Source organism: Carcharodon carcharias, chromosome 2 (genome assembly GCF_017639515.1).
Source record: "Carcharodon carcharias isolate sCarCar2 chromosome 2, sCarCar2.pri, whole genome shotgun sequence".
In the NCBI taxonomy this organism is placed as follows: Eukaryota; Metazoa; Chordata; class Chondrichthyes; order Lamniformes; family Lamnidae; genus Carcharodon; species Carcharodon carcharias.
Window position 1 is genome coordinate 92,846,322 of NC_054468.1, and position 27,350 is coordinate 92,873,671.

At 44.3% G+C, this 27,350-nt stretch overlaps 1 protein-coding gene across 1 annotated transcript; it reads right to left on the reverse strand.

The window, feature by feature from the left end:
- Positions 1–680: 680 nt before the first annotated feature.
- LOC121287852 (single-pass membrane and coiled-coil domain-containing protein 1-like) lies at positions 681–26,967 on the reverse strand. The gene is made up of 3 exons (XM_041205833.1): positions 26,863–26,967; positions 7,466–7,615; positions 681–1,128 (listed from the first exon to the last, which is right to left on the reverse strand). The coding sequence occupies exons 1-3, from the start codon at positions 26,952–26,954 to the stop codon at positions 681–683; spliced, it is 690 nt and encodes a 229-aa protein (XP_041061767.1). The 5' UTR covers positions 26,955–26,967.
- Positions 26,968–27,350: the final 383 nt, after the last annotated feature.

Here is a 27,350-nt window from a genome sequence, read left to right on the forward strand (position 1 = left end):
GCTGATTGATCATAGGTATCGAGAAGCAAGTCACAGGCTGTGTTGAAACACATGCAGATAAACCACACCTGGAATAGTTTTAAACACTGCACATTCTCAGGGTGGGTCTCCGATGATGAACTTTATTACAGAAGTAAGAACACAGCAGCTGCCAGAGTCCAAAGCAAAATAAAAAAAATCGCTATAAACATTCAACAGGTCAGATAGCATCTATTGCTAGAATACACAATATTTCAGCTATGGGACCCTTCCTCAGAACTGGATGGTATCACAGATGGATATTTGAGACTTATGTTGGGAATGCCAAAGTGCCTATCTATTCTCCTGACTGTGGAATCTTTTATCACTACGATGTTTCTGAACTTCACTCCCCACTTTTTGGCAACCCCTTGCTCTGCAGTGTTGTGGTTTTACTGAAGGTTTCCTTCCTGGAAGCTGTTGTCATGCCACATGTATTGGGTACTGAATGCCTGTTTGTCAATTCAGCACTCTTGGCAGATCCTGGTTATGAGATTCCAGAGGGAATTTCACTGCCCAATATCTTACACAGTCCTAACTTGCTTATTTTGCAAAGAACCAGTGACTTGATTTTATTAACTCAAGGCAAAGGATATTACAATGTGGAACAATGAAGTCAATCCCCAGACATAGAGGTTTGAGTTGTGCATGTACCCTGCTCTTCAATTTGGCCTTGGTCTCCTTCGTGTGCTTGCTCTAGTGACTTGTTGTTGCTCTGTTGCCACCTTTTCACTTTCTTTCTCTGCCAACTGCACAAGATGGAGGAGACAGTGATGTAGAATGCGACTGGGCACGGCTTTGTCTAACACCTCTTGGATATTCTGACTGTACCTCTGTCTTTCCTTCAGTGAGTAATAGTCAGCCTCATTGCAGTGAGTCACAAAGAACGCACACAGAGCTTTTATGTCGGATTCATTCAGACCAAACTCAGGGAGAACACTTGTCCATATGGCCTCAAGCTCCATATCCCAAGTTTTTCTTCTCAGGATAGAAGACAGAGTGGGCAGAATGCTGGTAAAGCCTGGCTGTTTCTCCAACACACGAAGATGCAAAGACTGAAGCATGTCAACGACATAACTGAAGAATAAGTTGACTTCCACACGTGTGAGCCTATTAGGCACAGAACAAAGCACAGAGTAAGTTGTGGTACTGATGCATACAAAGGAGTATAGATAATCAACATTATGAAATAAACTTTAAAAATTGGGTTTAAATCTAGCTCATGGTAAATTTTAGACACATGGGTTCAGAAATTTGATCACACAGCATCTGTGGCTTTTATGGCACTAATTGGCCTCCTAAGCCTTCAACATGGTGGGTGGGAATTGCACATTCGTCACAAGCTGAAAGTGTGCCATCCACCAGATTGTAGGCATCACCGTTGGAGTCAGGAAATCCTGTTGAAATTGTGTTAACAGGTCAGTACATTGTTTAAATTATGGTTCTGACATTGCAGGACACAACTGTGATTTTGGTGTGTGCCTGCACATGACTTGACACCTCTCTAGAGCTTTTTAAAGGAATCAGGCAGACTTACAGTATAGTTACTAGTTTATCATTCTAGGCTGCTGGTTAACTTCTGACTGTTTCTTGGTGTGTTTTGTCACTCTGGAAAGATCACTTTGTCTAAGGATAGCAAGGATTCGCTGGTGTTGTACTGTTGCTGCTCTTTGCCTCACTGATTGTTTGACTGCAGTCGTGGGCGGTTTCAAAGGGCTGCCAATGGGGCTGGTGGGCAAGGGAGAGAACAGCATTGGACATGAATAGCTGCTACAAGAGAGGAGGGGGAGGGAACTGTACAGAGGCCATAGCCACAGCAACTCTTCAGAGAGCATTTCTCCTGCCTGAGCTTCACTAAAAAGCAATGTCTGATGAGCCTTTACTGTACAAAGGAGGCTATCACCAAGCTGTGTCACTTAATGCAGCTAAAGCTCAAGCCTCACATGGAAGGCTTGTGACTATCAAGATCACTGTGACTCTTAACTCTTCTGCCATAAGATTCTTTCAGGCTCTGATCTCAGAGTTGGTAGTACACTACCGTATCAAGAAGATTATCAAGGCTCTCTACACCTAAAGGAATGCCTACATCATTTCCCCTGTGGGAAGACAGAAGCATGACAAGACAGCACCAGGCTTCACCAGTGTGGCAGGCTTCCCCAAGGTTCAAGGCGCCATTGCCTGTACACACATTGCTTGACATCTTTATCAATTGAAAGGGATTTCATGACCTCAATGCAACCATCATGCAGCTTTGTGCCAGTAAATTGGCAACATTCATGACTTTTTCATCCTGTGCCAGTCTTTTGTTCTAATCAGACCATCAAGTTATAGGTCAGCTATTGGGCAGAATGTATTCCCCTCTGTCAGAATGCCATGTATTCCAGAATAAGAGCCATGCCACCACATGAAACATAATTAAACAAACAATTAGCATATTCAAGCAATGCTTCAACTGCCTGGGCCATTCCAGAGGAGTTTGTCATACACCCCTGAGCACGTGTCTAGATTTGTGGTTGTCTGGTGCATGTTCCACACATCATGACTCTACCAACATCTGGGCCGTAGGGAGAGAACGAGGAGGAGGTGGTGGAGTGCATGAAGAGGAGAGGGACTGGCATCAACCAGCAGTGCTCCTTGCTGATAGTACCCTGAGAGAGCAGCTTATCGAAGAACACTTTATCCAAATCATCCCTGTCATCAGTCCTGCAAACCTTATCAATGATTCCAGTTGCTTTCCTTCAGCCCAACATTATGGGTCTTCCATTATTTCACTACAAAGTACTATCAACACCAAATGCAGCACAAAAATATAAATTTACCAAACATGTACTGTCACAGTGTATGTCACCGTTAACAACAAAAATTATCAATTCATTCTTATGCAAATCCTTAGTGCCTGTCTTGTCTACTCATTTACCTATCCTAGTGTGCTGATAAAACATTTCTCAGTGGCTACAGGTCAGGATGCAGAGGCTGCTGAGCTTCCATTGCGGTGGCCAACCTCAAGCTTCTCTGGGCCTAATGTGTCTTCCTTTAACCTAGCATCTGAGTTGGTACTTGCGAGGATGAGATGGACGATGTGCCATCAGTAAGGCTACACTGGCATGGGGCTTCACCATCTTCAGCACCTGAAATGAAAAAGAGAGTCTGAAGGATAGCTTTTGGTGTGAAGGGCTAGCAGAGAGAGAGAAGTGGCTGGTGAAAGCATCTGCAGATTGTCATACAATGTGCAGGACACAATAAAAGTCAGAAGGGGCAAGGAGGATAAGGTGCGAACAAACCCTGTATGATGTTACCTCCAGTGCTGGCACTCATCACGGCTGTGATTCTTCCCACTCTGTGATAGTCAGGCGATTGTCTTCGAGGGTTGTTGAGGGTGCATAGACAAGGTCTGCCTTCTACGCAGCTTTCTGATACTGCAAGGCTCTAGATGCTGTGAAGAAGGATTCTGCATGTGCAGCTGGTGGACTCCTCCAAATATCCCACCACGTCAGAAATGACTGCATCAAAAATTCATGCTCTGAAAGCAGGCGGTATTTAATCATTGGCCCCCAAAATTCTGGACCACTGTTGCCAATAGTACACAGCCTTTGGAGGGTGCAGAGGAGATTTACTAGAATTGTACCAGGGATGAGGGACTTCAGTTATGTGCAAGGGACTAGAGAGGTCAGGGTTGTTTGCCTTAGAGCAGCAAAGGTTTAGGGGTGATTTGATAAAGATGTTCAAAATTATGAAGGTCTTGATAGAGCAAATAAGGAGAAACTGTTTCCACGGTAGAAGATTTGGTAAACTAGAGGACACACTTCAAGTAATTGTAAAAAGAACCAGAGACAAGATGAGAAATTTTTTTTAAGTTGTTGTGATCTGGAATGCACTGCTTAAAACTATGGTGGAAGCAGACTCAACAGTAACACTCAAAAGGGAATTGGAGAAATGCTTGAACAGGAAAGTTTGTAGGGCTTTGGAGGAAGGGAAGGGGAATGGGACTAATTGGATATCTCCCTAAAAGACCTGACACATGCACAATGAGCCAAACAGCTGACTCCTATATTCAGAGGACATGCTCCTTGAATGTGGTGATCCTACAAACTGTTCATGTACCCTCTCCGCACGCCACCCACCCACCTGCCCACTATGTTGCTGAGCTATCAATGTCATGGCATGAGGCTCCCACCCTTCCTGGCCTCAGATTTTAAGGGGTTTGCTTTCAAAAGGGTGAATGGTGAAGCATTCAAATGATGGTTGTAGGAAGTGTTTACAATGGGTTATGTGTAAAAAAAAAAAAGCCTCACTGCTGTGTTAGCAGGAGGCTGTGATGAACAGCCATGTAGGACAATGATGATTAACACTGAGTGGATAATGCCACTTTCTGCAGTGCCACAGCAGCACTGCTAGATTTATGTACCGGCTATACTCATCCTCTCCTGGTAACGTCATTGAATTTCTCCTGTCACTGCAGTCAAGTCCTCTGCGCACAACTGACTGCTGCCACTTCCTGCTGACTGTTTATTCCCTCCACTGCTCCACTTCTGCAGTGTTCAATACTTTTCTTGTCAAATGAGAGGGGTGTGAATTTGCAGTCCACCCCGAGCAGACATCAGTATTTTTCTGGCCTGTATTCCTCAGGGTTAATCAAACCTTACAGTCACAAATGAACCAGTGTGGTGGAAGCCAAAGCCACAACACTCACCAACACTTTTTACTCACTTCTCCCCATAGCATGCTGCACCACTTGAAAGTCTGGAGCTCCCCAGCAATTTATTCTAACCCTAATCTTAACTAGGGTTGACAACCCAGGTTGGCCATATTCCTGTACCTGTCATCCCACAACCTCCCACTTCAACCTCGGCACCCCCTGTCGTTGGTTAACTAGCACTTCCATCCTCCCAATGCATCACCTTCCCAGCCAATTTGAAGATGAATAGACTCTTCAAACCCAATTGGATGATTATTCACTGTAAGTCAAACAACATTTTATCTCTAGGTCCAAAATCTTATGAACATACAAATTAGAAGCAGGAGTAGGCTACTCGGCCCCTTGAGCCTGCTCCACCATTCAGTAAGATCATGGCTGATCTGAATATAACCTCAACTCCACATTCCCGCCTACCCCTGACATTAACAACCTTAACAATGTAATTGACATTAACAAACTTTAACAATGTAATTGATAAGACATTGACATGTGATGTACTGCAGGACTGGACAGATTGGGTTTAAATCTGATTAAGACAATTGAGCACATTCCAAAAGTAGGTTTATTATTGTAAAAGCAAAAATGTGTTTACAATGTATCTTTGGGGGGCACTTGTGACCAAGATTTGAGCTGGATTGGTAACACTTGATCCAATGGGTATCCTACTTGAGAGTATAATGAGTCTATTTGCTTGCTTGTAATCATGTGTATGTTCATAAATCTTGAAACTTATCATGCCTAGAGTCTGAGACTTATAGGACTGGAATTTCTATGTGGTATCAATCAAACAGTGGCAATAATTCTGAAGAATTGGGAATAAAGTAAGATGCTTTTTAAAACTCTTATAGAATCTTACAACCAATGAAAAGGCTTTTACAATCATGTAAGTTGATCAAAAATTTTTGTACTGTATTTGTACACAGATTCAGAAACTCTCAGGGGCCTGTTCTACCATTGGTGTAAGAATGGATCCCTTGATTCCCCTACCAGAAGTCAGAGTCCCTATTGCAGAACCTTCGAGTTGGGATCACCAGCATAGACTGGCCAGCAATATCTGTTCTGACCTGACCTATACATCCTTCTGAGATGCAGCGGTATCTTGCTGCTCTGCCTGAAGTCACCTTAAGGCCCAAATTATTTCCTTCATATATCTCTTTGGCCCTTACTGCAGCCAGTCCAACTCTAGGGATAAGAGAATTCCCATGGGATCAACTACCTCAGCTCAGCAAAGGTTTAGGGTCTTCAGAAGACCTGAAGTTGATTTGTGAACTAGCGCGAGTTCCGCTAAGACTTTTCAAAAGTATAAGGGGGGAATTTCCAAGGGAGATCCACAAATGCCCTCAAAGTCACCCATGAGGGATGATGGGCAGAAGATCCACAAATGGCTCTCTGCTCCTGGCTAGGATTTAAAGATTCGGTCCAAAAGGAACCTGGCCCAATCTACATTTAGTTGGAAATGGGAGTTGTACTTTCTCCTAAGTCAGGAATTGAAACCTTAGTTACCTGAGCTGTAATGTATGCTGTAAGTTGATAGGTGAGATCCTGATAATGTATATACTATAAATACCTCGCTAATGACCTTGCATTGTCATCCACAGAACTTATTGAGAAAGAAAACTCTTAGGCCAAGATCTTCCTGGGCCTGTTCAGCCTGCAGACGTGCAGAGGAGTGGAACCCCAATTAAGCCCCAAGGCCAGAGGCTCCAGTGCAGATTCTGGGTAGAGGGTCATGTTTTTTTTTATTCATTTACAGGCTGTGGGCATTACTGGCTAGGCTAGCATTTATTGCCCATCCCTAATTACCCTTGAGAAGGTGGTGGTGAGCTGCCTTCTTGAACAGCTGCAGTCCATGTGGCGGAGATACACCCACAGTGAGGTTAGTGAGGGAGTTCCAGGATTTTAACCCAGCGACAGTGAAGGAACGGTGATATATTCCCAAATCAGTATGGTGAGTGGCTTGGAGAGGAAGTTCCAGGTGGTGGTGTTCCAATGTATCTGCTGCCCATGTCCTTCTTGATGGTAGTGGTCGTGGGTTTGGAAGCTGTTGCCTAAGGCATCTTGGTGAGTTTCCCCAGTGCATCTTGTAGATGGTACACACTGCTGCCACTGTGCGTTGGTGGTGAGGGGAGCGAGTGTTTGTGGAAGGATTGCCAATCAGGTGGACTGCTTTGTCCTGGATGCTGTTGAGCTTCTTGAGTGTTGTGGGAGCTGCACTAATCCAGGCAAGTGGGGAGTATTCCATCACATTGCTGACTTGTGTCTTGTAGACGATGGACAGGCTTTGGTGAGCCAGGAGGTGAGTTACTCATCCCAGGATTCCTAGCCACTGACAACTACTTAGTCAGAGTTGGCCCCTGATGCCTAAAAGGGTACATTCATGGTAACCACCGCATGCCAAGCTGATCCATCCTCCCTTGGTAAAATGGAGTCCTCCACCTGTCGACATGGGCCAAAGAAAAAATGTTCTTTTTAAAAAAAAGTCTTTGTGTCCGCAGTATTGACGCCTTTCAAGGATACAAAGGGAAGAATTTTCCAGGAAGCTTGAAAATTTTGCCCCAACAAAGCCCCTTGCCATAGTGGATGGGTAGAACTTCCACCCAGAGGAGCCCCCTGCAACCCCCCCCAAACACTCCACACCACCACCCTCCCCCCCCAACCTGAATTTAAAGTTCAGTCCAAATGGGGCAAAATTTTGGTGTGCTTTCTAACAGTCACACAGTCCTTGCACAGCTATTTCTACCTACACATTACCTGTCTTCCAGGAGCGATGACCACAGTTCATCTTCTCCAGCTTCCTTTGCAATGCTTTCACATTGCGGTTCGAAGGAATGAATGAGTTCCTTTGCATTCTGATCCAGTTCCTGGTATTCAGCCTTCAATTCTTCTATTCTCTTCTCCAATCTGAAAGTTGAATCAAAAAAACTGCAGATTTGAAAGTGCGCAAAATCCTCTGTCATGCATTATCAATGAAAATCTATAGTTAAGAATAGATGTTAATCCTTCCAGAGTGGCAAAGTGCTGACAACATGCAGATTTCAAGGGCTTGCCCATTTCCTTGATTATTGTAGATTTGGGTGGGTGTAGGGGACGCACTAGTGGTGATAGCAAAAAACAATTATAAGAAATTTTAATGTGATTAGGACAATTTAAGGGATAGAGCCATAGAGTACAGAAGGGAGCCATTCACAGAATCATTATGGTGTATAAGGAGGCCATTCAGCCCATCGTGTCTGCACCAGCACTCTGAGCATTTTAACTTAGTGCTGATCTCCTGCATTTTCCCCGTAACCCTGTACATTGTTTCTATTTAAATAATCATCCAGTGTCCTCTTGAATGCCTCAGTTGAAGCTGCCTCCACCACACTTCCAGGCAGTGCATTCCAAACCCTAATTACTCGCTACGTGGAAAAGATTTTTCTCACCTCGCATTTGCTTCTTTTGCAAAGTACTTTAAAACTGTGCCCTCTGGTTCTCGATCCATTTACAAGCGGGAACAGTTTCTCCCTATCTACTCTGTCCAGACCCCTCATAATTTTGAAAACTTCTATCAAGTCTCCTCTTAGCCTTCTCCTCCCCGAAGAAACAGTCCCAACTTCTCCAATCTTTCCTCATAACTGAAGTGTCTCATCCCTGGAACCATTCTTGTAAACCTCTTCTGCATTCTCTCAAATGCATTCACATCCTTCCTATAGTGTGGTGCCCAGAACTGTACACAATACTCCAGCTGAGGTCTAACCGGTTCTAAAAAAGTTCATCATAACCTCCCTGCTCTTGTACTCTATGTCCCATTTAATGAAGCCTAGAATACTATATGCTTTAGAAACAGCTCTCTCTACCTGTCCTGCTACCATTAATTACTTATGTACATATACACCCAGGTCTCTCTGCTCCTGCACACCCTTTAGAATAGTATCCTTTATTTTATACTGTCTCTCCATCTTCTTTGTACCGAAGTATATCACCTCACACTTCTCCGCATTGAACTTTATCTGCCGCCTATCTGCCCACTCCACCAATGTGTCAATGTCCTTTTGAAGTTCTACACTGTCCTCCTCACAGTTTACAATTCTCCCAAGTTTTGTGTCATCCTCAAACTTTGAGACTGTCCCCTGCACACCAAGATCTAGATCATTTATATATATCAGGAAAAGCAAGGGTCCCAATATTGACCCCTGGGGAACTCCACTACAAATCTTCTTCCAGCCTGAAAAATACCCATTAACCATTACTCCCTGTTACCTATGCCTCAATCAATTTTGTATCCATATTGCTATTATCCCTTTTATTCCATGACATATAACTTTCCTCACAAGTTTGTTGTGTGGCACTGTATCGAATGCCTTTTGGAAGTTCATATACACCACATCAACAGCTTTGCCCTCATCAACCATCTCTGTTACCTCTTCAAAAAACTCCAGCAAGTTAGTTAGACAAGATTTTCCTTTAACAAATCCATGCTGACTCTTCCAAATCAATCCACGTTTTTCCATGTAACTATTAATTCTATCCTGAATAATTGTTTCTAGAAGTTTCCCCACCACTGAAGTTAAACTGACTGGTCTGTAATTGCAGGGCAGACCTTTACGCCCTTGTTCAAAAAACGTTGTAATGTTTGCAATTCTTCAGTCCGCAGGCACATCCCCTGAATCCAGGGAACATTGAAAGATTATTACCTGTCTCTGCAATTTCCACTCTCATTTCCTTCAATATCCTTGGATGCATCTCATCCGGTCCCAGTGCCTTATCAACTTTAAGTACTGACAGCTTATCCAATATCTCCTCCATTCAGCCCATCAGGTCGATACAGGCTGTCTGTGGAGCAATCCAGTCAGTCCAATTCCCCCACCCTATCTCTGCAGCTTTCCAAGTTTATTTTCCTCAAGTGCCCATCTGAATCATTAATCAGCTCCATTTCCACCACCCTTGTAGATAGCAAGTTCCAGGTCATTATAACTCACTGTGTGAAAAAGTTCTTCCTCACATACCTCCAGCATCTCTTGCCCAAAACCTTAAATCTGTGTCCTTCAGTCCTTGTACCATCAGGTAATGAGAAACACTTTTCTTTCTTTACCTTATCTAAAACTGTCATGATCTTGTACACCATAATCAAATTTCCCCTCAATCTTCTTTGCTGTAAGGAGAACAATCCCAGCTTAATTCTCCAACCTAAAGTTTTAGCTGAAATCCCTCAATCCTTTGAACCATTCTGGTAAATCTCCTCTGCACCATCTAATGGACTCTCACATGTTTCATAAAGTGGGGTGCCCAGAACTGGATGCAGTACTTTGGTTATGGCCTAACCAGTGCTTTATAAAGATTGAGCATAACTTCCCTACTTTCGTTCGATATGTATATTTATGAAGCCCAAAGTCCCATGTGCTTTGCTAACTACTCTCTCAATATATCTGGCCATTTTCAAGAAATGCACATGGACCTCAAGGTCCTTCTTTCCCTGCACACTCTTTAGGGCTGTGCCATTAAGTCTGTATTGCCTCTCCCTAGCTCTTCCACCGAAATGCATCACCTCACACTTCTCTGTATTAAATTCCATCTGCCACTTGTCTGTCCATTCTACTAGCTATCTATGTCCTGTTGCAGCCAATTTTGTATCATCCTACACTACTGCACCCCACTTTTAACAATAATCCAGTAGATTCAGCTGATTACCTCAGTGATCTATCAAATAGCTGCAAATATTGTCACAGTGGATCTGTTGGTTACCATATTTCTACCCTGTTGCTGTCAGGAAGCTTAACGGTTTTATGCTTTCTATTTTATTATTAATATTAATATTACTATTATTATCCACCTGCTGTCAGAGTCCTGAATCTTATCTCTGTACAACTTGAGCTCAGAATAAACAGCCTCATAACAGTCATTGGAGCTTTTCAAAAGTTTGTGCATGCTCTGATTGGGCTGAAAAGAAGTGGCCTTTAGCTGGAAATGTATCCATCTCATTTAGTGATTACATCACTCCATGATTGTGACACCTGCTCATCAACCTGACATGATTTACCACTTAATCTTAATTAGGATTGTAAATGTAAATGGTAACTGGGTCTCATTTCAATTTGTAAATGAATATAAGTAAATGAATATAATGTAGGATGGGGGAGTAACTGGTCTAAATTAGACCATGAAGCTGTTTGATTGTCATAAAAACCCAACTAGTTCATTAATGTCCTTTAGGGAAGGAAACCTGTCATTTTTATTGAATAGGGTCTATATCTGATCCCAGTCTCACACTGGCGAAGTTGACTCTTTACTAACTCACTGAAATGATCTCGAAAGCCACTGAGTTAAATCATACCACCACAATAAAAGGAAATCAAAAATAAAACTAGATGGCTACCTGGCATTGGATTCAGAAACAACAAAGGTATATCAAGATAAAAACAAAAAACTGCGGATGCTGGAAATTCAAAACAAAAATAGAATTACCTGGAAAAACTCAGCAGGTCTGGCAGCATCGGCGGAGAAGAAAAGAATTGACATTTCGAGTCCTCATGACCCTTCAACAGAACTAGGTGAATCCAAGGAAGGGGTGAAATATAAGCTGGTTTAAGGTGTGTGTGTGTGTGTGTGTGTGTGTGTGTGTGTGTGTGTGTGTGTGTGTGTGTGTGTGTCTGTGTGTGTGTGTGTGTGTGTGTGTGTGTGTGTGTGTGTGTGGTGGGGGGTGGGGAGAGAAGTGGAGGGGGTGGTGTGGTTGTAGGGACAATCAAGTAGTGATAGAAGCAGATCATCAAAAGATGTCACAGACAAAAGAATAAAAGAACACATAGGTGTTGAAGTTGGTGATATATATCTAAACGAATGTGCTAATTAAGAATGGATGGTAGGGCACTCAAGGTATAGCTCTAATGGGGGTGGGGGGAGCAGAAAAGATTTTAAAATATTTAAAAATAATGGAAATAGGTGGGAAAAGAAAAATCTATATAATTTATTGGAAAAAACAAAAGGAAGGGGCAAGAAACAGGAAGGGGTGGGGATGGAGCAGGGAGTTCAGGACCTAAAGTTGTTGAATTCAATATTCAGTCCGGAAGGCTGTAAAGTGCCTAGTCGGAAGATGAGGTGTTGTTCCTTCAGTTTGCGTTGGGCTTCACTGGAACAATGCAGCAAGCCAAGGACAGACATGTGGGCAAGAGAGCAGGGTGGAGTGTTAAAATGGCAAGCGACAGGGAGGTTTGGGTCATTCTTGCGGACAGACCGCAGGTGTTCTGCAAAGCGGTCGCCCTATTTACGTTTGGTCTCTCCAATGTAGAGGAGACCACATTGGGAGCAATGAATACAGTAGACTAAGTTGGGGGAAATGCAAGTGAAATGCTGCTTCACTTGAAAGGAGTGTTTGGGCCCTTGGACAGTGAGGTGAGAGGAAGTGAAGGGGCAGATGTTACATCTTTTGCGTGGGCATGGGATGGTGCCATAGGTGGGGGTTGAGGAGTAGGGGGTGATGGAGGAGTGGACCAGGGTGTCCTGGAGGGAACGATCCCTACGGAATGCCGACAGGGGAGGTGAAGGGAAGATGTGTTTGGTGGTGGCATCATGCTGGAGTTGGCGGAAATGGCGGAGGATGATCCTTTGAATGGGGAGGCTGGTGGGGTGATAAGTGAGGACAAGGGGGACCCTATCATGTTTCTGGGAGGGAGGAGAAGGCGTGAGGGCGGATGCGTGGGGGATGGGCCGGACACGGTTGAGTACCCTGTCAATGACCGTGGGTGGAAAACCTCGGTTAAGGAAGAAGGAGGACATGTCAGAGGAACTGTTTTTGAAGGTAGAATCATCGGAACAGATGCGACGGAGGCGAAGGAACTGAGAGAATGGGATGGAGTCCTTACAGGAAGCGGGGTGTGAGGAGCTGTAGTCAAGGTAGCTGTGGGAGCCGGTAGGCTTGTAATGGATATTGGTGGACAGTCTATCACCAGAGATTGAGACAGAGAGGTCAAGGAAGGGAAGGGAAGTGTCAGAGATGGACCACGTGAAAATGATGGAGGGGTGGAGATTGGAAGCAAAATTAATACATTTTTCCAAGTCCTGACAAGAGCATGAAGCAGCACCAAAGTAATCATCGATGTACTGGAGAAAGAGTTATGGAAGGGTGCCGGAGTAGGACTGGAACAAGGAATATTCCACATACCCCATAAAGAGACAGGCATAGCTGGGGCCCATGCGGGTACCCATAGCCACACCTTTTATTTGGAGGAAGTGAGAGGAGTTGAAGGAGAAATTGTTCAGTGTGAGAACAAGTTCAGCCAGACGGAGGAGAGTAGTGGTGGATGGGGATTGTTCGGGTTTCTGTTCAAGGAAGAAGCTAAGGGCCCTCAGACCATCCTGGTGGGGCATGGAGGTGTAGAGGGATTGGACGTCCATGGTGAAGAGGAAGCGGTTGGGGCCAGGGAACTGGAAATTGTCGATGTGACGTAAGGTGTCAGAGGAATCACGGATGTAGGTGGGAAGGGACTAGACAAGGGGAGAGAGAAGGGAGTCAAGATAACGAGAAATGAGTTCTGTGGGGCAGGAGCAAGCTGACACGATCGGTCTACCAGGACAGTTCTGTTTGTGGATTTTGGGTAGGAGGTAGAAGCGGGCCATCTGAGGTTGGGCGACTATCAGGTTGGAAGCTGTGGGAGGAATATCCCCAGAGGAGATGAGGTCAGTGACATCCTGGAAACAATGGCTTGATGTTCAGTGGTGGGGTCATGGTCCAGGGAGAGTTAGGAGGAAGTGTCTGCGAGTTGACGCTCAGCCTCCGCGAGGTAGAGGTCAGTGCGCCAGACAACAACAGCACCACCCTTGTCAGCGGGTTTGATGACAATGTCAGAGTTGGATCTGAGAGAATGGAGTGCAGTAAGTTCAGAGGGAGAGAGATTAGAATGGGTGAGAGGAGCAGAGAAATTGAGACGACTAATGTTGCGCCGACAGTTCTCAATGAAAGGATCAAGAGAAGGTAAGAATCCAGAGGGAGGGGTCCAGGTGAAGGGAGAATATTGGAGTTGGGTGAAAGGATCTGTTGAACGGGGAGAGGACTCCTGCCCAAAGAAGTGAGCCCGGAGACGAAGACGGCGGAAGAAGAGTTCAGCATCGTGCCGAGCCCGAAATTCATTGAGGTGAGGGCATAGGGGTATGAAGCTAAGTCCTTTGTTGAGCACTGAACGTTCAGCATCGGAGAGGGGAAGGTCAGGGGGTATAGTGAATACACGGCTGGGGCTGGGAATGGAAGATGGGGTGGGGATGGAGGGACAGGCAGGGGTGGATGGTCCTAGATGGGTGTTGGTGTCGATGAGTTGTTGGAGCTTGTGTTCCTTAGCACTTGAGAGAAAGAGAAAAAGTTTCTTGTTGAGGCGTCGGATGAGACGAGGAATAAAGTGAAACTGGGGGCATGCGCAGCTTTGAAAAAGGGTACGGCGGTGCTGCTGGAGGGAGAGGTCGAGTGTGTTCATATGGCGGCGCATGGCACTGAGTGTGGATCTCAGAATGTGACGGGAACAGCATTCGGAGAAACGTTTTATGTCCCGGAGATACCTGTAATCCTGGGTGGGTTCGAAACATGAGGGGTGGAATTTCAGTTGAAATCCACGTGGGGTAAGTCGGAGACAGAGACAGTCACTGAGAAAGGAGATATGGCTGTGAAAGCGGGTTTTAGTAAACACCTCGTCAAACACCAGGAGAGAAATGGAAAGCAATGAAGGTGAGCAAGGCAAAAGAGAGATACGGAAATCTTGTCGCAGAGACGAACAGATCTTCTTCAAGGAAGGCATTTCTTGAAGAGCAGTGGCAGTCAATTAAACACAGAGATAAAAACAAAAAACTGCAGATGCTGGAAATTCAAAACAAAAACAGAATTGCCTGGAAAAACTCAGCAGGTCACCCACTGACAAGGGTGGTGCTGTTGTCTGGCCTCGCGGAGGCTGAGCGTCAACTCGCAGACACTTCCTCCTACCTCTCCCTGGACCATGACCCCACCACTGAACATCAAGCCATTGTTTCCAGGACTGTCACAGACCTCATCTCCTCTGGGGATCTTCCTCCCACAGCTTCCAACCTGATAGTCGCCCAACCTCGGACGGCCCGCTTCTACCTCCTACCCAAAATCCACAAACAGAACTGTTCTGGTAGACCGATCGTGTCAGCTTGCTCCTGCCCCACAGAACTCATTTCTTGTTATCTTGACTCCCTTCTCTCTCTCCTTGTCCAGTCCCTTCCCACCTACATCCGTGATTCCTCTGACACCTTACGTCACATCGACAATTTCCAGTTCCCTGGCCCCAACCGCTTCCTCTTCACCATGGACGTCCAATCCCTCTACACCTCCATGCCCCACCAGGATGGTCTGAGGGCCCTTAGCTTCTTCCTTGAACAGAGACCCGAACAATCCCCATCCACCACTACTCTCCTCCGTCTGGCTGAACTTGTTCTCACACTGAACAATTTCTCCTTCAACCCCTCTCACTTCCTCCAAATAAAAGGTGTGGCTATGGGTACCTGCATGGGCCCCAGCTATGCCTGTCTCTTTATGGGGTATGTGGAATATTCCTTGTTCCAGTCCTACTCCAGCCCCCTTCTACAACTCTTTCTCCAGTACCTCGATGATTACTTTGGTGCTGCTTCATGCTCTTGTCGGGACTTGGAAAAATATATTAATTTTGCTTCCAATCTCCACCCCTCCATCATTTTCACGTGGTCCATCTCTGACACTTCCCTTCCCTTCCTTGACCTCAATGTCTCAATCTCTGGTGATAGACTGTCCACCAATATCCATTACAAGCCTACCGACTCCCACAGCTACCTTGACTACAGCTCCTCACACCCCGCTTCCTGTAAGGACTCCATCCCATTCTCTCAGTTCCTTCGCCTCCGTCACATCTGTTCCGATGATTCTACCTTCAAAAACAGTTCCTCTGACATGTCCTCCTTCTTCCTTAACCGAGGTTTTCCACCCACGGTCATTGACAGGGTCCTCAACCGTGTCCGCCCTCACGCCTTCTCCTCCCTCCCAAAAACATGATAGGGTCCCCCTTGTCCTCACTTATCACCCCACCAGCCTCCCCATTCAAAGGATCATCCTCCGCCATTTCCGCCAACTCCAGCATGATGCCACCACCAAACACATCTTCCCTTCACCTCCCCTGTCGGCATTCCGTAGGGATCGTTCCCTCTGGGACACCCTGGTCCACTCCTCCATCACCCCCTACTTCTCAACCCCCACCTATGGCATCACCCCATGCCCACGCAAAAGATGTAACACCTGCCCCTTCAATTCCTCTCTCCTCACTGTCCAAGGGCCCAAACACTCCTTTCAAGTGAAGCAGCATTTCACTTGCATTTCCCCCAACTTAGTCTACTGTATTCATTGCTCCCAATGTGTCTCCTCTACATTGGAGAGGCCAAACGTAAATAGGGCGACCACTTTGCAGAACACCTGCGGTCTGTCCGCAAGAATGACCCAAACCTCCCTGTCGCTTGCCATTTTAACACTCCACCCTGCTCTCTTGCCCACATGTCTGTCCTTGGCTTGCTGCATTGTTCCAGTGAAGCCCAACGCAAACTGAAGGAACAACACCTCATCTTCCGACTAGGCACTTTACAGCCTTCCGGACTGAATATTGAATTCAACAACTTTAGGTCCTGAACTCCCTGCTCCATCCCCACCCCCTTCCTGTTTCTTCCCCCTTCCTTTTGTTTTTTCCAATAAATTATATAGATTTTTCTTTTCCCACCTATTTCCATTATTTTTAAATATTTTAAAATCTTTTCTGCTCCCCCCAACCACACTAGAGCTATACCTTGAGTGCCCTACCATCCATTCTTAATTAGCACATTCGTTTAGATATATATCACCAACTTCAACACCTATGTGTTCTTTTATTCTTTTGTCTGTGACATCTTTTGATGATCTGCTTCTATCACTACTTGATTGTCCCTACAACCACACCACCCCCTCCACTTCTCTCCCCACCCCCCACCACACACACACACACACACACCTTAAACCAGCTTATATTTCACCCCTTCCTTGGATTCACCTAGTTCTGTTGAAGGGTCATGAGGACTCGAAACGTCAACTCTTTTCTTCTCCGCCGATGCTGCCAGACCTGCTGAGGTTTTCCAGGTAATTCTGTTTTTGAAAGGTATATCAAGCCCAGGCAACATTCAAAGTCACTAATATTTGTGGACTAGTGCCAAAGTTAGGAGAATTGTCCCAAGGTCTAGTCAAGCATCAGCCTGATTCCTCCATCACCTGGTTGTGTCCAATCCCAACAGTAGCACAGACCCATCAGAAGTGGGACACAGTGGTATATGGTCAGGTTGGAGTGTCCCTGACATTGACACTGGATCCCATGAAGTCTCATAGTTTCAGGTCAAACATGGGGAAGAAAACCTCCTTCTGATTGCCAATCACCACGCTCTCAGCTTATGAATTAGTACTCTCCTGTGTTGAACACCACTTGGAAAAAGTGCTGAGGAGAACAAGGGCACAGAATATACTTTTGGTGGGGGACTTGTCACAACTATCACTGACTGAGCTAACCAAATCCTGAAGGATATAGCTGTCAGACTTGTGGCAGATGGTGTGAGAACCAACGTGAACCAAAAAACCTACTTGACCTTGACCTTACTGATCTATATGTCACAGATGTATCTCTCTGTGATAGTATTGGGAGGAGTGACCACTGCACAAGGCCTTGTGGAGACTGGATCCTGTCTTTACACTAAGGATACCCTCCATCAAGTGTGGCACCAGCACTATGGTAAGTGAAGTAGATTAAGAACAGATCTGGAAGCTCAAAACTGGACATCCATAAGCACTGTGGGCTTTCAGCAGCAGCAGAATTGTATTCCACAACAATCTGTAACCTCATGGTCCAGCATTCTCTCACTGCTCCATCACCATCAAGCCAGCTAGCCAACCTAGGTTCTGTGAGGAGTGTTGAAGCTCATGCAGGAGCAGCATCAGGTTTATCTAAAAATAAGGTGCCAACCTGGTGAAGTTATATACACGCTAAACAGTATTTGCTCAGGACTAAAGACAAACTTACAGTGGGGGTCGGGGTGGGGGAGGGCGGTGGGTGGGGAATCTAGTTGTTGTAGTTCATTTAGGTACCAGTGACATAGGCAGGACAAGGAAGGAGGTTCTGCATAGTCAGTACGAGGAGCTAGGCATAAAATTAAGAAGCAGAACTTCAAAGATAATAATCTCTGGATTATTACCTGAGCCACATGCAAATTGTCATTGGGCAAATAAGTTTAGAGAAATGAATGTGTGACTCAGAAGACTGGTGAGGGAGAAGTGGGTTCCGGATCATGGGGCACTGGCACCAGTATTGGGGAAAGAAGGATCTGTACAGTTGGAACGGTCTACACCTGAACTATGCTGGGGCTGGTATCCTCGTGAGCCACATAACTAGGGAAGTAGAGAGGGCTTTAAACTGAATAGTGGGGACAAGGTATCAAATTTGGGAAGATGTGGTAAACCAAAGAGTAGAGACAAGGCAAAAGCGAAAAGTACTAATATGGGAAATGATAAATGGAACATGACAGGAAGGGACAGAGAGTACAAATCTAAGAGTAAATTAGCAGATAAGGCTAGACGCTACAAAAATAATAAAAGGACAAAACTAAAGGCTCTGTATCTAAATGCATGTAGCATTCGAAACAAAACAGATGCACTGATAGTGCAAATAGAAATAAATAAGTACGATCTGATAGCCATTACAGAAACATGGCTACAGGATGACATAGATTGGGACCTCAATGTTGAAGGGTACATAACATTTAGGGAGGACAGGAAGTTAGGAAAAGTTGGAGGGGTAGCTCTGTTAATTAATTATGGTATTGGCACAATAGAGAGGGGTGACCTAAGTTCAGGAAAACAGGATGTAGAAGCAGTTTGGGTTGAGATGAGAAATAATAAAGGCAAGAAGTCACTTGTGGGAGTGATGTACAGGCCCCATAATTGTAACTACACTGTAGGACAGAGTATAAAGGAAGAGATAATGGGAGCTTGTCAGAAAGGTACAGCGACAATCATGGGGGATTTTAGTCTACGTATAGACTGGAAAAATAAGGTGGGTAAAGGTAGCATAAATGAGGAGTTCAGAGAATGTTTTCGGAATAGTTTCTTAAAACAGCATGTTCTGGAGCCAATCAGAGAGCAGTCCAAACTAGACCTGATATTGTGCAATGAGATAGCATTAATTGGTAACCTCATAGTGAAGACACCTCCAGGTGGCAGAAATCATAATATGATTGAGTTTTACATTAGTTTGGGGGAGATAAAAGTGGGAGACTAGTATTTTGAACTTAAATGAAAACAATTATGAGGGCATGAAAGCAGAGCTAGCTAATGTGAACTGGTAAATAAGGTTAAGGGATAGCTCAATAGAGATGCAGTGGCAGACATTTAAAGGGATATTTCAGAATACACAGAATACATACATTCCAATGAGAAAGAAAACTTCCAAGGGGAGGATCAACCATCCGTGGTTAACTAAAAAAATTAAGGACAGTATCAAACTTAAAGTAAAAGCAAATAATTGTGCAAAGATGGTTGGCAGGTCATACGATTGGACAAAATATAAAGAACAGCAAAGAATGACAAAAAGATTAATAAGGAGGGAAAAATTAGAGTACAAGAGAAAGCTAGCTGGAAATAGATGTATTGTGAGAGTTTCTATAGATACTTAAATAAAAAAAGAGTTTTTAAAAAGTGTGTTCCTCCTAATAGAAATTAAGTCTGGAGAATTAATAATGGAAAATATAATTAATAATGGAGATGGCAGAAGAATTGAACAGGTATTTTGCATTGGTCTTCACTATTGAGGATACAAGTAACACCCCAGAAATAGCTGTAAATCAGGAAAGGGAGGGAGGAACTCAGGAAAATTACAATCACAAGAGAAGTGGTATTGAGCAAATTGTTGGAGCTGCGGGCTGACAAATCCCCAGGTCTTGATGGACTCCATCCTACGGTCTTGAAAGAAGTGGCAGGTAAGATAGTTAGTGCATTGGTTTTAATTTTCCAAAACTCCCTGGATTCAGGGAAGGTTCCATTAAATTGGAAAATAGCAAATGTAACTCCTTTATTCAAAAAGGGCGGGGGGTGGGGGGGAGGACACACAGAAGGCAATCAGGCAGTGTTAGCATGGTTTTGTGAAAGGGAAATCATGTTTAACCAATTTATTGGAGTTCTTTGAAGGAGTCACATGTGCTGTGGATAAAGGGGACCCATTGGATGTATTGTACTTAGATTTCCAGAAGGCATTTGATAAGGTACCACATTAAAGGTTATTGCAGAAAATAAAAGCTCATGGTGTAGGGGGTAACATATTGGCATGGGTAGATTGGCTAGCTATCAGGAAACAGAGGGTAGGCATAAATGGGCCTTTCTCTGGTTGATTGTAATGAGTGGTGTGCCACAGGGATCAGTGTTGCAGCCTCAACTTTTTATAATTTATATAAATGACTTGGATGAAGGGACAGATGGTATGGTTGCTAAATTTGCTGACGATACAAAGATAGGCAGGAAAGTAAGTTGTGAAGAGGATGTAAGAGGCTACAAAGTGACACAGATAGATTGAGTGAGTGGGCAAATATCTGGCAAATGGCACATAATGTGGGAAAATGTGAAATTGTTCATTTTGGTAGGAAGAATATAAAAGAAACATATTACATAAATGGTGAAAGATTGCAGAGCTCTGAGATTCAGAGGGATCTGGACGTCCTAGTGCATGAATCACAAGAGGCTAGTATGCCAGTACGGCAAGTAATTAGGAAAGTTAATAGAATGTTATCATTTATTGTGAGGGAAATTGATTACAAAAGAACGGGGGTTATGCTTCAGTTATATAGGCACTGGTGAAACCACATCTGGAGTACTGTGTACATTATTGGTCTCCTTATTTAAGGAAAGATGTAAATGCATTAGAAGTAGTTCAGAGGAGGTTTACCAGACTAATACCAGGAATGGGCAGGTTGTCCTATGAGGAAAGGTTGGACAGGTTAGGCTTGTATCCACTGGAATTTAGAAGAGTAAGAGGCAACTTGATTGAAACCTTTCAGATCCTGAAGGGTCTTGACAGGGTGGATGTGGAGAGGATGTTTCTTCTTTTGGGAGAATCTAGAACTAGGGATCACAGTTTAAAAATAAGGGTTTGCTCATTTAAGACAGAGATGAGGAGAATTTTTTTCTCTGAGGGTTGTGAGCCTTTGGAACTGTCTTCTTCAAAAGGCAGTTGAAGTAGAGTCTTTGAATACTTTTAAGGTAGAGCTAGATAGATTTTTGATAAACAAGGGGGTGAAAGGTTATCAGGGGTAGACGAGAATGTGGAGTAGAGGTTGCAAATCAGATCAGCCATGATCTTATTGAATGGTGGAGCTGGCTCATGGGGCCAAGTGTCCTGCTCCTAATTCATATGTTCATATGCCTGTATGAGCTAAGCAACCCCATAGTCATTGGATCAGATAAAAATTCTGCAGTCCTGTCACATCCAGTGATGAATGGTGGCAGACATTTAATCAACTAATAGGAAGAGGAGGCTCATAAAGACATAGGTTTATAAATCATAGGATCAGGAGTTTGCTGTATGGTTCCTCAAGCCTGCTCAGCCATTCAATAAGATCATGGCTCATCTGATTTTGACCTAACTCCACTTTCCTGCCTGTTCCTTATAACCATTGACTCCACTATAGTTCAAGAATCTCTATATCTCTGCCTTGAATATATTGAATGTCTCAGCCTCCACAATTCTTGGGTAGATTCACAACCTCCTGGGAAAAGAAATTCTTCCTCATTCCATTTTAAATGGGCAACCCTTATTCTGAAAATATGCCCCCTAGTTCTCAGTTCACCCACTAGGGGAAACATCCTCTCAGCATCCACCCTATCAAACACCCTGAGAATCTTAATGCTTCAATGAGATTACCTATCATTCTTTTAAATTCCAAAACGTATAGACCCAACCGATTCAACCTTTCCTAATAAGTCAGCCCTTTCATTCCGGGAATCAACTAGCTGAACCTTCTCTGAACTGGCTCCATTGGAAGTATATCCCTTCTTAAATAAGGAGATCAATACTGTACACAGTAATGTAGTTGTGATCTCATCAATGCCCTGTACAGTTGTAGCAAGACTTCCCTGATTTTATACTCCATCCCCCTCGCAATAAAGGCCAACATTCCATTTGCCTTCCTAATTACTTTCTTTACAGCATGTTAACTTATTGTGTTTCATGTAAGAATCACTCTGTACCACATCATTATGCAGTCTCTCTCCATTTAGATAATATTTTGCTTTTTTTATTCTTTCTAACCAAAATAGGTAACCTCACATCTTCCCAAATTTTTGCACACTCACTTAACCTAGCCTTTGACAGACACTTTGTGTCCTCCTCACAATTTGCTTTCCCACCTATCGTCAGTACATTTGGCTACAATATAGTCGGTCCCTTCATCCATGTCATTTATATAAATTGTAAGTAGTTGAGGCCCCAGTAATCCCTGTGACACCCTGCTAGTTACAGCTTGACAACCTGAAAGGACCCATTTATCCTATTTTCCATTAGTTTAGTCAATCCTCTATCCATTAACCCCAACACCATGAGCTCTTATCTTGTGCAGTAACATTTTATGTGGCACCTTATCAAGTACCTTTTGGAAATCCAAATACATAAAATCTATTGGTTCCCCTCTATCCACTCTGCTTGTTACATCTTCAAAGAACCCTGATAAATTTGTCAGACATGACTTCCCTTTCATTAAACCATGTTGACTCTGCTTGATTGTATTATGGATTTCTAAATGTCCTACTACTACTTTCTTAACAATGCATTGCAGCATTTTCCAAATGACAGATATTAAGCTTACCGGCCTATAGTATCTTGCTTTCTATCTGCCACATTTCTTGGAAAGGGATGGTACCTTTGCGTTTTCCAGTGTGCCGGGAACCTTTCCAGAATCTAATGAAGTTTGGAAGATTGCAACCAATGTACCCAGTCTCATGTTGTAAGGAACCAATGGTTACTGAAGCCACTCTCTCACCATTCAAAAAATATTCTTTTTAAGTGGATAACTTCACATTTTGTCAGATTGTATTCTACCTGTCATGTTCTTGCCCACTTACCCAACCTGTCTATATCCCCCTGTAGCCTTTTGGCAAGCTCCTCATGACTTACTTTGCCATCTAACCTCGTATAGTCAGTAAACCTGGATACTTTATTTATAGGCCTCTTATGTAAGTCATCAATATAGATTGTAAATAACTTATGCCCAAGTACTGATCCTTGTAGAATCCGGCTAGTTACAGCCTACCAACCTGAAAAAGTCCCATTCTTACTCTCCTAGTCTCTATTTTTTATTCATTAACTAATCCTCAATCCATGCTAATATATGTTACCCCTAATCCAATGAGTCCTAATTTTGAGTATTAACCTCTTGTGTGACATCCTATTGAATGCTTTCAGAAAATCTAAATACATAACATCCACTGCTTCCCCAACATCCATCTTCCTCAGTCAATCCTCAAAAAACTCTTAACAGATTTGTCAAACACAGTTTCCCTTCCCTAAACCCATGTTGACTTTTTATTCTTTCATAGGATGTGGGCGTTGCTGGCTAGGCCAGCACTAATTGCCCATCCCTAATTGCCCTTGAGAAGGCAGTGGTGAGCTGCCTTCTTGAACTGCTGCAGTCCATGTAGTGTCGCTACACCCCCATGCTGTTAGGGAGGAAGTTGAAGGAACAGCAATATTGTTCCAAATCAGGATGGTGAGTGGCTTGGAGGAGAACTTGCAGGTGGTGGTGTTCCCATGTATCTGCTGCCCTTGTCCTTCTAGGTGGTAGAGTCACAGGTTTGAAAGGAACTGCCAAAGGAACTTTGGTGTGTTGCTGCTGTGCATCTTGTAGATGGTACACACTGCTGTCACTGCTCATTGATAGTGGAGGGAGTGGATGTTTAAGCCGGTGGTGGGGTGCCAATCAAGTTGGCTACTTTATCCCGGTTAGTGTCGAGCTTCTTGAGTTGGAGCTTCACTCGTCCAGGCAAGTGGAGAGTATTCCATCACACTCCTAACTTGTGCCTTGTAGATGGACAGGCTTTGGGGAGTCAGGAGGTGAGTTGCTCTCCACAGAATTTCCAGCCTCTGACTTGTTCTTGTAGCCACAGTATATGGCTGCTCCAGTTCAGTTTCTGGTCAATTGTAACTTCCAGGATGTTGATAGTGGGGGTTTCAATGATGGTAATGCCATTGAATGTCAAGGGGTGATGGTTGGATTTTCTCTTGTTGGAGATGGCCATTGCCTAGCAACGGTGCGGTGCAAATGTTACTTGCCACTTGTCAGCCCAAGCCGGTATGTTGTCCAGCTCTTACTGCATATGGGCATGGACAGCTTCAGTATCTGAGGAGTCACAAATGGTGCTGAACATTGTGCAATCATCAGCGAACATCCCCACTTCTGACCTTTTAATAGAGGAAAGGTCATTGATGAAGCAGCTGAAGATAGTTGGGCTAGGACACTATCCTGCAGTGATGTCCTGGGACTGAGATGACTGACCTCCAACAACCATAACCATCTTCCTTTGTGCTAGGCATGACTCCAACCAATGGAGAGTTTTCCCCCGATTCCCAATGACTTCAGTTTTGCTAGGGCTCCTTGATGCCACACTCGGTCAAATGCCACCTTGATGTTAAGAGCAGTCACTCTCACCACTCTGGAGTTCAGCTCCTTTGTCCATGTTTGAACCAAGGCTGTAATGAGATCAGGAGTTGAGTGGCCCTGACAGAACCAAAACTGGACATCAGTGAGCAGGTTATTGCTCAGCAAGTGCCACTTGATAGCACTGTTGATGACCCCTTCCATCATTTTACTGATGATGAGAATAGACTGATGGGGCAGTAATTGGCCAAGTTGGATTTGTCCTGTTTTTTGTGTACAGGACATTCCTGGGGAGTAAATGCCAGTGTTGTAGCTTTGTTGCAAACTATGTTTTAATTCTTTAAATGCCAGAAATTACATGTCTACTATCATACCTTTCAATGTAGTTTCCCAATCTTGTCCTTCAAACTAGTTTGTTTTGTTTAGATATAAAACTGTAGTTTGGACTTAACTCATTATTGTCATGTTTCCCTAAAGGCCCCTGCTCATTTCTCCACGCCTTGCTGTCTTGCACTTTCCTCTTCAATTGCTCGGAGGAGCCTCCCATTTTCAATTTCAATGAGTAATATGACCAGGAAGAAGAATACATGGGGTGGTTTCCCATTGCAGTTCTCCTGTGTGCTTAAAGGAAATACAAATCCTCTTCCCAAAGGAGTCTCCACCTGTAAGCAGCCATTGTCCTGCAAGGTTCCAGCCTTCTGTGCCGTTAATTCTGTGATTCTGTGATTCTTCTGCCATCACCACTGAAAATTCACTGGTTCTGCTGTTGGCCATGGCTCCTGACCCTGGTATGGGAGCCTTTCCTGGGCCTGGGGTGACCAAGGAGGACCACCCTGAGGTCTCAAATGACCCTGAAGGTAGAGGAGACAGTACACTGAAAATGCAAAAAAAAAATTAATATCTGAGCCACACAATAATATGATTGGTGGGCTGGATGGCCAATCTTTTCAGTGGTAGGTCACCTGTCCACAGATTTTTACCATACAGTTTCTGGTGGCAGCCCCCAATCAGGATATTCATTCACTGGTATTCATTTTCTTTCATCTCCATTCCTTCTTGCGTTGGTTGGTGAATAACGCTGGAAGGAGTGGATGAGTTGTTTCCCAGATATTCAGTCACCTCCCTGGAGTTGTCACTAGCTACAATCAGGATCAGGGAGTGCAAAAACGATGCCAAACAGCCTGGTTAGAGGTGGCAGAGGAACTCATTTGCAGACCATCAGCCCATGTATCTGAACCCAGTGCAGGAAGAGGATGGATGATTTCAAAGATTAACAAAGATGAGTCTAGATTCTCCTTTCCCTATTCCTGGTATCACAACTGGTCACAGTGCCTCCCCCACCTCTTTCAACAATGATCTCTACTGCATCACATCTCCCACTATCAATCATAAGGGTACACTGCACCACATGCTCACTCCCAACATACCATCACCTTCCTGCTTGTTATCTTCACTCATTCCACTTGCCACTTGCTCTTCACATCTTCTGTCAATTGCTGAACTTGCACCTTCCCTCATGGTGCCTTTGTCAATTAACTTAGGTTACTTACTTCCCACTCAAGAAATCTCCATTCTTTTCATATCTTGCTTTGTCCCCCTCTCATCATGTACACGTGTAGTAGGCCCATACATGCACTGACTTTCTCTCCTCACCCTTCTGAAACAGAAGACACCACACAACATGAGGGAAGGAAGGGAGACCGGTGAAAGAACAGTTCACATCATGGCCTTCACCTTGTTCACAGGGGAGGTGGTGGCATAGTGGTATTGTTGCCGGACTAGTAATCCAGAGACTCAGGGTAATTCTCTGGGGACCTAGGTTCAAATCCTACCATGGCAGATGGTGGAATTTGAATTCAATAAAAAAAATCTGGAATTAAAGTTGAGTGTTGTAAAAACCCATCTGGTTCACTAATGTTCTTCAGGGAAGGAAATCTGCCCTCTTTACCTGGTCTGGCTTACATGTGACTCCAGACCCACAGCAATATGGCTGACTCTTAAATGCCCCCTGAACTAGGGATGGGTAATAAATGTTGGCCTGCCCAGTGACACCCACATCCCATGAATGAATTAAAAACAAACATGACAAGGGAGCAGCAGCAGCTACTGTTGGCAGGGGCAGCCCAGGAGCCAACTCGCCAAGAGGTACACCACAAATGAACACTTTCCCAAAGTCACCTCACCACCGAGCTCAGTAACATGCAGATGCCACAGTTCTGGGTACCTGCAGCATCTTTCACTTCTGCAAGTTGCTCACCCTGAACCCAACGCACTGGTTTGTGATTGGCAGGACTTCTAATTTTTTTCAGCCTCAAAATTGCATTGGGTTCCTCATTGAATCACAAGGGTTGGATTCGCGAGGCTCCTACTAGCTCCGAGCTGGGTGCCTAGAAGTGTCATAAAGTTAAAATAACACTGTGGGCAGGAACAGATACATTCAACATGCTTTAACTTCTTGCATGCCCCATCCTGCAAACCAACTGTCACAGCCTGTGCCTTACCTGCCAATCCTGTGGCTGAGAAGCTCCATGGAAACTCTCTCAGAGGAAGCTTTTAACTCTCGTCTCTCAGTTTTCATTTTCTGTTCCTCCATCTTTATTTCCCGTCGCTCTGATTTCACTCCCCATCTCTTCATCTTCGCCTCCAGACGATCCCCAGCCAAACCGCTACCTTCCAGGCGACTTAGGGAGCAGACTGGATGAAAGAGCTATGTTAGTGATGAGCTGGCCATGGCACAAGGCAATGATTCAATAGCATCTAATTTAAACCAAGGCAAAAAATAGAAAGGACAACTTGGGCACAGAGATCAGCCCACTGACTGCGACTCACCATCATATCATATGCTGTCCAAAGATCTTCACTCAGAGGGAGGGGTTTGTGTCAGAACTCGATGGACTTTGCTGCCAGCAAGCAATTAATTATGGTAATTTTAAAGTTGGCCTGTTAATTGCAGCGGCCAGCCCCGAAACCTGAGCCTGCTGTTTATCAA